General features: G+C 36.0%; 1 protein-coding gene across 3 annotated transcripts in view; it reads right to left on the reverse strand.

The window, feature by feature from the left end:
- The window catches only part of LOC127944380 (chemokine-like protein TAFA-1), a 46670-nt gene extending 37032 nt beyond the window's left edge, over window positions 1–9638 (reverse strand). For all 3 annotated transcript variants that reach the window (XM_052540268.1, XM_052540265.1, XM_052540266.1), the window contains exons 1-2: window positions 9199–9638; window positions 8221–8350 (exon numbers count right to left, since the gene is read on the reverse strand). In XM_052540268.1, coding sequence (XP_052396228.1) covers window positions 8221–8350; window positions 9199–9207 — 139 coding nt within the window. In that variant the 5' untranslated portion in view covers window positions 9208–9638. The remainder of the gene's footprint in view (window positions 1–8220; window positions 8351–9198) is intronic.
- Between the last annotated feature and the right edge of the window lie 1122 nt (window positions 9639–10760).

The following is a 10760-nucleotide window of genomic DNA, read 5'->3' on the forward strand; positions in this document are numbered from 1 at the left end:
GAGACCTGATTCTGTCAGAGGCACTTTGTAGGGAAATCTTCGGGCAGCTTCGACAGCCTAGAGATGCGGATGGAGAACCAGTATCCAACGTCACCTCTGTTACTGAGCTTTATTGAGCCCTGCTGGAGATCTCCTTCAATGAAAGTCTAATGGCAGAGTGGAAACCAGACGACGCTTTGATTCAAAGAGATCCGGGCATGTCGTTTTTGCAGTCTGGGAAGGATTTGAAATATTGCCAGATTTCCAACAATGAGTGCATTAAACTTCAAGTTAAAATGACGTGAGTTAGGGGTTGGACCTTTTTGTTTATTCAATTATTGGCTAACATAGAGGTCTATATGATACCTGAAGAGAGTTATCTGTTAGGATTCCCATTTATCTCAATGGTAATTGCTCGGCTGGCATTGGGCCAGGCCTGAAAGTAAGTGACCTGGAGGCTGCCATCTTCATGGATGCTCAGCTCTGCTGCCAGGTTGTTTTGAGCCAATTAACTGAACTTAAATGGCATGTAACTAATGACTGTAGAGCCGAGAGGAAAATGATGTCATGATCACACTGATTAGATAATGGCAACACAAGAATGCACACAAACACTGAGCAGGGAATTCAAAGGCAGCAAGAAAATGTATTTGTGTTTTTGTTTTAGGAGCCTCCTAAAAAGAATCAGTCTGATCTACAGCAATGTAATAGCTTGTAAAAAGTTTCATTGCACACTTCAGCTCTAAAGTATTTTTAATATAGACCTTCCTTTTTCATGCTTCATTTATACTGAAAGAAACCTTGTTATTGTTATATTGTTTACATTTAATAGAATTCTATAAACAACATAGTTAAATATGATTTCATGTTTTATTTAAAAAATTTTCACTATACTTTCTTTTTCAGGATTAAGATTTTCATCTTGAAATGACAAAAACATGAGCTTCTTTCAAATCTATCCATCTGCATCAGTTTTGTTAATTCTATTTTATTATCAGTGTTATCTCACTTTTATGCATTTTTGTTTTACCAGCAAATTGAATTAGAAAAAAAAAGAAATCAGATGTATGAACCAATCAGCACTCTCATGGTATGAAGGTGCTTATGGTGTGATAGTTCACAATGCTTTACTCCATATCCTCAGACAAGCAGCAGTAATAAAACATTTAATATTAATTTCAATAGAGTTTTAGGTAAATATTCAGCTGTGAGGAAATCTGAACTGACAGGAGATACCTTTAACAAAGGGTCTGAGTAGAATACTTGCACTCTACAAGAAGATGACAACCTACATAACCAGTAGACTCTGCAAAAATAAAAAAATAAAAAATTCGTAATCAGTCATTTTTATTCTAAACATCGTTAAAACATGATAGTATTACTTGAGAGACAAAATTGATATCAAGACTTTTTGTTAGATTTTGCATTCAATTTCCCAATGAAGTAAGAAAGATAAATAGAATTCAAAATATGTTTACTAAAATATAAGGTATTTATATCTTAGACAGTTTTACACATAAATGTATCTTATTTTAAAATCAGACTAAATGCAATTCAGAGGATTGTTCTAATGTTACAAAGACTTATTGTTAGACCATTAAATCATTTTTCACGATTTTTGTGCTCAGGATTTTTTTGGGTGGGCCTAAATTCATGTCCTGATGATGCATTAGAGCCACTGAGCATGGCCCCACCCCTAACCCTATTAGAGGTGTGTCCGAACTTTAAGTAGCGGTGCACAGGCCGATCTTTGTATGACATCAAAGTACCATCCAAAGTACCTCCTCCGGGAGGTCTTGAGCTCCTGCCCCTTTAATCGGCGATGCTAAAGTGCCCCCAGACAGCGATTTCTACCAAGGAGGAAACCATCCCCCGCACCTGATTGTGCCCTCTTAACGCCATTACACCCCTGCCTCACCGGAAATGTGTGCACGCCGCTGTTTTCACAGCTTCATGTCCAGGAAGAGCTTCATTGATCAAGAACCTATAATAAATAAAGTGAATCTGACAGAAAATCTATATTTCCTAGAAACTACGCAAGACCGATATGATATCTGCCCTCTTAAACCACAGCAAGAAGCTCATAAGTCACAGTTGTGTTCCTGTTAAGGTAAAGAGGCAGCTGAATCACAGTTATCGGATTAGACTGCTGTTATTTTCAACATAATACAGTTAGCCGCCAGTCTACTATTAACACTTGCACTTTAAATCTCTGATCTACCCAGGTCGATTCCGGTGTGGTTGTTTTTATAATAGCTTACTTGTCCTTGGACTTAGTGATGGTCTCCCAGGGGCCCGAGAAACTGTGTCTGGGTTTGTTTATAAAGGTTTGGTTCAGGTCTCGGTTTGTTAAAGATGGGTTATTTTCTACATCTGGAGAATTCAGACTCATAACACTAAAACATTGCAGCTATGCATGCATGACAAACACAATTTGCTTAGTGCTGTTGCAGCTGTCAGTGCTGAATAAAGACCTGGTCTCATGAATCACCCATCCTCATCTGTCTGTCTGAGGCGGAGAGTAAGAACAGCCGGCAGCACATCTGTGAGAAGTGCTACACGTTCCTCTCTCTGTCTGTCTCTCCATCTGTCTTTCGCTCTGTGCTTTTCACTCTCTCTAGCCCTCATTTCTTACCCATATCTATATTTACAGTTAAATACATATAATCATCGATTTACTTCTAAGCAGCAAGTAAATCAGGACTTGTGAGCCCACACAGAGCAGTCAATGTTCACACATCACATAGAAACATTAAAACACTATAAAGGTACTATAGGCTTATTGTTCAAGTAATTCAGATTTCTCAACATGTTTATCAAAATGTCTGTCAAGTAGATATTTTTTAATTGTTAGATAGATATATATAGTCATCTGTATTTGGCCTTTGAATTAATGCATTTAATTTATCAAAACGTAAGCCATGAGAAACTTCTTTACAGTTTTTAGCTGTTCAAAGTGGCTTGGTATACTGCTTGATACTGCAAACTGGTATTTCTCATCATATTATTTTAATTAATGTATTGTCATTATTCTAAACAGTGGTTTGTAATGCAAAGTGTTTTACTGTTTACTGTTCTTCTAGTTCTTTTAGTTAATTTCCTTTAGCGGGTGATGAATTCGAAGTATTGCACATTCACAGAAAATAGTTTACTTTAAATAAGGTGGATGGAACAGATCGTTCCGGTCCTGGCTCCAGATTGGTCAATACATTATTTAAGCACGGAGGGGCACTCGAACCCCTCAACACCATAAAGCTCTATACTGTTTTGTTTTTGTCTTAATTCAAACTTAAACTAAAGCTAAAACCTTGCTCTGTGCTTTTCACTCTCTCTATCCCCCACTTCTCACCAATCTCTATATTTTTAAATACATATAATCATTGATTTGCATTTCAGCAGCCAGTAAATCAAGACCCCTGAGACCAAAGAGCAACCATGTACACACATAACACATAAAAAAATTAAAACATGCAATCCCATGCACTGTGGTCATGTTGTTTCAATGCATATAGTTGCAATATTTCAGATTCCTTGATGTGTTTTGCAAAAATTCTTGTCAGAAGTTTTATAATTTTTTAGAAAATAAATGTAATCATCTCTGTTTACCTTTAAATGATTGATTTTGATATATTAAAGCAATACGCCAGAAGAAACTGTTCTCTGCTGTGATTCTACCAATAAACTGGGACTCTGTGTGGCTTAAATCAATAACTAAATAAATGTAAATTTATTTCCAATTATTTAAATAAGTATAGTATTATTCATAGCATTATAGTTTCAATCCTTGCTTCTAATTGGTCAATACGTGGTTCCAGTTCCAAATAGGGAACACTCAAACCCCTCCCCCTGCATTAAGGTGGTGATCCCAGTTGTGTTGACCAATCACAATATGGTTACAGTTTTGACCTGTTCACCAAATCAATCCACAACTCCCCCATAGTGAACCATTATTTTTTATTGCATATCAGTGTTCTGTTTTTTCAGGGAGTTCATCTGCTATTAGGGATGCTCCGATATAAAAATTCTTGCTGATGTCAATAATTATTTTCTTGTAATGGCAGATGATCAATAAATGAACAATATTGAAGTTCTATAATATTTTCTCTAAATTAAAAATTTAACTTAAACTAAAAACTTAAATCAATCATTTTAAATGCTGCAAGTAGGCTGTGTTCAGAAATCACAATATTATAATATACATTATGAAAATGCATATTATTTTAAGATAAGCTAAAGATTAACTTTAACAGTGTAATTTAATTATTAGTTTTTAGGTGAACCTTACATGAGCGTAAAGCTAATCTTTATGTAATAAAAACAGGAAATAATTTGAATTTGAAATGAATTTGCTTGATAAAATATTGTTTAAATCAAAAATTGTGTTCTTAATATTTTGTGTGGAAATTATTTATGTGGTAGCTAATGTTAAAATCTATGTTGTCTCTATAACACCTTTTAGCTATGACTCTATTTGCAATGTTGCACATCTTATTGATTAAATTTGCTCATTTTTCTAACTATAGGCAGTTTGTTGCCAAGCAACATCATTTTGGCACATTAATATGTGCAGTTTATACTGCATAATAGTCAATACTGCATAAGTCAGACATATGTTCCCGTAAACCTTGACCTCTATTGAAATTCAAATAAAAATTTCAAATTATCAGTATAAAAAAAAAATGGATGCATCTCAGTTCATCAGTTTCAGAACAACACCGTTTCCTATATTCGCAATTTCCTGCAGTGATCTTGGTCACTTGTCACATTGATGGTTTTAATGAAAGCAACAGTACCGCAAGAATTCATGACCTGTCAACCCTGATAATCAGGACAATCTACCAGCCCCAAAGCACTCAATACTTAAACAAATATATATATTTGTTACACAACACACACACACACTCCCACACTCTCCAAAGCCACAATATCACCCTGACTGAAAAAAGCACACACACACAGTTAGAGCACACACTTGTCAACACATCAGGTCGACATAATCACACAAGGTTTGAAAGCAGAGCAGATGTTGTCAGTTTGGCTGACCTTTCAACTTTTTTTTCTTACATGATTGGCAGTTTGAGAGAATGTTTGCTGAGCTTGATGTTTTTACAACATGCAAATGCATCCTGGAGCTACAATCGGTGCTGGTTGTTTGTGTTTTTCATACAAGACAAGTGGTAAAAGGAAATGGCTTTGAAGATGTGGTTTCAGAAAACACTGACATCTTAAATTCTTTCCTTTGTAAATGAAGTATTGCAAAAAAAATCACCAAAATGAATGTCTTATGGAGAAATCATCTTTTTGGAGCAGAATGGGGGTTTAAATATGAATTATTCAGTGCCTTTTTATATACTCAGTCAAGAAACATCTAAATGCCCCCAGTATTGTTCATCTTTCGAGAGAACATATGGACACTTAAATGTAATCTCTGTCCATTCACTCCATCCAGCACCAAATGTGAATTTTATGCAATGTCACCAAAGCTCATAAAAGCCCAATCTGTACAGTTTGTTTATCCGCTTTTATATTTAAATTTGGGGAAGTGGAATCCCAGAGCACTCACTACTGGTGGACCAATATATAGCCCTTCATTTAGGGTGAACATTCGATTGTTAAGAAATATTCTTGTGCTGGAGCTCAATTGTTTCATCAGGGCTAGATTTACTAACATTTCTAACATCTACATTCTGAATGGCATTGAAGCCAAATTGTTCAAATCCAAACAGTCAAAGCCTTTGATGCCAACAGAGGCAAAACTCCACCGACCTTCTGCCTTGAATCAGGAAAAGCATGTACCTCTATAATTGTTCTATATTCTGTACAATAAAATCAATTCCAATTCAGGATCTAATCCCAGTAAAGTGCCTCTAGCAAGATTAGTTAAGGTAAGTGGTACGGTCTTAAATTGCTTTTAGCCCTCTCATTTAAAGGTGTGAGGTTACAAGAAGCATTTGTGCCCTGTTTCAATTGAGGCGAACCTTAAAACCAACCCAGACCACCGAGATATTAGATAAACAGGATTTTCTAATAGATTAACATTCTGATAAATATGTCTGATATCCTCTTGACCTGATGTGTGGAAGAAAAACTAATAGTGAATATGTGTTCCCTAATCTATTATGTTACCGCATCCTGTCTACGCTATTGTTGAGGATGCAGTGAAGGTATATTTGAACCTGAACTATTGTTGAAAACTCCTCTCACACTCAAGGTGCTTATAAACTTGGCCAACCATGAGGTCTGAAAGCAGTGGTTTTCAGTTGGTGTTCTGCATGTGCTGACTAGAACAAAAAGAAAACAATGAAAAAAATGTCATTGTTAAATGGAATTTAAAAAATACATCTCGCTTGTTTAATTATGCTTAGTTAGCATAGTAGCTTATAAACTTGGATGGAAAAATGCTTTTGTTGCTGATGTTAAAAAAGTGACTCCAATGCAAAGTTATTGGACATTTCCAGATGGTAAAAGCTAGCCAAATTAGGCAGAGTTACTCGACATGCCCTCAGTGTCAAGTGCTTGACTTCAAAAAAGCATTGGGGAAAAAACTATGCAAACCCCAACATCATTAAATACAGTGTGTTGTGTGCAGTGAATTGTTGGCTACCGAGAGCTTGAAACCATCAAAACAATTCTGCTACTGTGTTGGGTTGCTGCTTGATAAATGTCCAAATCTGGGTCCTGCAGCTATGCCATATTGAGAACCGCTGTACTAGAAATTCATCCCGTGTGTGACTCCTTTCCTGAATCAGACTGCACCAATGAGAATTCAATTAAGAAAAAGATTTGTTGAAGTTGTGTTGAGCTTCTTAATAATGGACTGCCTAACAAACCAGTGATTAAAACCTTCACCTGCAATTAATTTTGATTGTCCACCGTGGTGGTTTGACCAAAGTAAACAGCAGCCAAAAAAAAAAAAAAAAAAACTCAGATACTCTGTTCCATTTCTGAGTGTCATATAGAAGAGGATATAAAAAATAGCTTGTGCAAGTAATGGATTTTTATTTTATAATGCTTAAATTTTTCTGTATACATAAAATATCTAAATAATGTATAAACTATCATATATTGCTAATATCACAAAACATTTTATTATCTGTAAATTGAATGCACTGTGGTTAAAAAGCGGTTAACTTTTTTTACGTGGCTGACACTCCCTCTGAGTTAACAAAAAAAGTTAACAGCTTAAGTCATTTGTGGATTAAAGCTTATTGGAGACGTGAACCGTTTCAAACGATTCAGTACGATTTGGTGAACTGGTTCAAGAAGATCCGGTTACATCGAGTGATTCGCTCGCGAATCGGATATCACTACACTGCAGTGAACGCGCTCACAACAGACCATGAGAAGATAAGACAATGCTGAATAAAGTCATAGATTTTGCTATTTTTGGACCAAAATGTATTTTCGATGCTTCAAAAAATTCTAACTGACCCTCTGATGTCACATGGACTACTTTGATGATGTTTTTATTACCTTTCTGGACATGGACAGTATACCATACATACATTTTCAATGGAGGGACTGAGAGCTCTTGGACTAAATCTAAAATATCTTAAACTGTGTTCCGAAGATGAGAGGTCTTACAGGTTTCGAACAACATGAGGGTGAGTTATTAATGACATAATTGTAATATTTGGGTGAACTAACCCTTTAACTGCACAAACAAGCTGCAGTGTTTGAGGGCAGGTCAAGATATTTGTGGATGGGTTATTGCAGCCAGCATAGAACATAGGCGGGAATTATGCAAATATATTACTTCGTGACCTCCATTCAGAGTCGATTCTTTCTTTTGGGAGACAATAACTTTATTTAATGTGCACTTTCGGCTATACAACTCATACAGCTACATTACACACTGCATGAAAGGCAATATTCGAAATGGCATAATAGGGGCATTTTAATTAAAGTTTATAGCACTAGAGCAACTGGATTTAAAGTAGCTTAGATTTACTGTAAAACTAAGTCAAGGATAAACTAAAAACAAGGAGAACGTAATGGAATAAATGGAATAAATGTTATTTTTAAGGTGTTGTAATTTTTAAGGTGTTGAAAGTGTGATGCAAATATAAAGATAAAAAGATAAAGATAAAACTTGATCTATTTGGGGATATGGTTTAATCCTTCTTGATTCAGCCACTCTGAGAGATGAATACCTGAACCTTTCCCCCTACAGAGATTGAGAAAACATGCTGATGTCAGAGTGAACAATGAGGCAGGAGATGGAGAGAAAGAAGGACTCACCGAGGATCTGTATGTTGGTTCCGGGCGGGGACAGGTGCTGCTGGATGGTCTCATAGAAAGTGGCCTCACACATCAGCAGGACTGTCACACTGACCCACACCCACACCAGCCACGACATCCCAACACTCCTCTGAAGACACACAGAGAGAGGTCAGTAAACTCACACACTGGCTTTTCATCTCTCATGTCTATTCACTCCTACCTAAGTGCTGTGAATGCCTTGAAGGGATATATATATATATAGATATTATGCAAGTTTGAGAGAACCTGACAGAACTTCTTCACACTATAAAAAATTATTAGGAATTTGTCAATAAAGTGATTATTTGAGTATGTTTTACAAGAAAAAGCTATTTCAGTTTTTATACTTTATTATTTCACATTTGATTCAGTGTTGCTATCCATTTCTTTGTAATTGTTTGTGAAATGTACCAGCAATTTCTTTGAGAGAAATTGATTATATACAACGATTTTTTTTTCAGTGCAGGGAAAATCTCGCAGATCTAGTCTTAATGCAGACCAACTTGCTTTCAGCCTGTTCGTGTGTTTATTAGGCCATTTAGAGATGAAAGTGCCAATCGGTTTCTTTTCCTCAGCCACCCTACAGTCTGTCTCCATCCTTGAGTCTCCAATTGACTATTCATATTCATAAATTAGAGTTATGACTAGGCAGTCACATTTTCTTCAGCTATCCACATAGCATGTACTGAAATTGAATGTCAGACAATAAAACTATAAAAACGTCTGCAGACGAGCCAGCCATTCAGTCTCATGGCATATGCTTCATAATGTAGGCTATGATAATAGTGTGAGATCAAATGAAGGTATTCATGCTGATCTTTCAGTGCACTCCTTTTTCACAGATTAAAAAAACAAGCATTTTTTATGCATCAAGGTAAAAACCTGAACATTACTATTGCATCAGCTGCATGCTGATACTTGGTAAAGAGAAAAACAAAGCTGAAACAACTACTATACCTGTATCATTCAGGGACAGCCGCGGGAGAACTCAACACTTTTTCATCAATCCATCCATTGTGAGGTGTCCAGATATCCCCGTGTCCAGGTATTGTCGTCTTGTAGAAACTCTCAGTTCTTCTGTCTTCTCACTTTGAAGCCTGTAGCTGAAATCAGGGACACTGTAGGACAAACGAACAGCGAAAGAGAGAGAGAGCTATGATTTAAGCACGGCAAACCCGCTCATCTAACACTGGAATCGCCTCTTCACTGCTCTGAGCCACAGAGATGATTTTCCGCCTCACGTTTAAACACAACTGAAGGGCGGTACTCTTTCTCTTCCTCCTTCCCTCTTTCTTGCTCTCTCTCTCTATCTCTCTCTCTCGCTTTACTCTCCCATTTCATCTCTATCTCTCTTACATACTTTCTCTCTGTCTCTTTCTCTTAGTCCCTCACTTCATCTTTCTCTTCCTCCCTCCTTTGCATGTAATCATTTTTCCCGATACACAAGAGCTCCTCGCTTCAAGCTTTACATGATCTCTCATCTAAAACCTGCATTGATCTAGCAGTCACTGGAAACTGGTATATCTTAATATATCGTTCCAGTAGGTTATGGGGAACTTTTTTTTTTCTCTAGTAACACACATGCCCCCTTCAAGCAGTATTACATTTTTTGTTCACTCAACATGCAAACAGATTGTGGTTGTGATCTCGGTATCTCTCTGGTTTTTAAGCCACTCTATCCTCAGCTTGTAATTGAGCTTCAGACCTTGATAGACATGGAGTCACTTGCTTGTCACCAACAAATTGCTTAATGGGATAGTTCACCCAAAAATAAAAATTCTGTTATCAATTACCTAATGTCATTCCAAACCTGTATGAGTTGCTTTCTTATGTTGAACATAAAATAAGATATTTTGAAGATTGTTGGTGATAAAACAGTTGGTGGTTGCCATTGACTTTCCATAGTATTTTTTTCCTACTATGGAAGTCAATGGCAACCACCAACTGTTTGATTACCAGCAATCTTCAAAATATCTTCTTTTATGTTTCACATAAGAAAGCAACTCATACAGGTTTGGAATGACATCAGGGATGTCAATTTTCATTTTTGGGCGAACTGTCCCTTTAAGCTTTAGATTTTAGGTCTGCTGATTGTGTCACAGTTAAATATGTTGTCTATAGCCTGGTTCAGTTTAAAGAAGAAAAAAAACAATTAGCAATTTTAAAGCGACAAGCATGAAGTGCAGAAAGTCAAAATCAATTTGAACTTTCAGATTTGTTTTGGAAATTGCCTAATTCATGTAAAATGCAATAAACCTGTAATACAATTATATGTGAAACACACAAAGTTTTATGGGGCTTCTTCTGTGGTATATTTTACATGGTATTTTTTTTCTAATTGGTTATAACTGCAAACACAATACAAGTACTCTTTATATTTTTTAGGTTTTGTGTACAAAGTTTAATTTTAATTGTAATATGTGTGTGTGTGTGTGTGTGTGTGTGTGTGTGTGTTTATTTATATATATATATATATATATATATATATATATATATATATATATATATGATATTATTTA

Source organism: Carassius gibelio, chromosome A23 (genome assembly GCF_023724105.1).
Source record: "Carassius gibelio isolate Cgi1373 ecotype wild population from Czech Republic chromosome A23, carGib1.2-hapl.c, whole genome shotgun sequence".
Lineage (NCBI taxonomy): Eukaryota > Metazoa > Chordata > Actinopteri > Cypriniformes > Cyprinidae > Carassius > Carassius gibelio.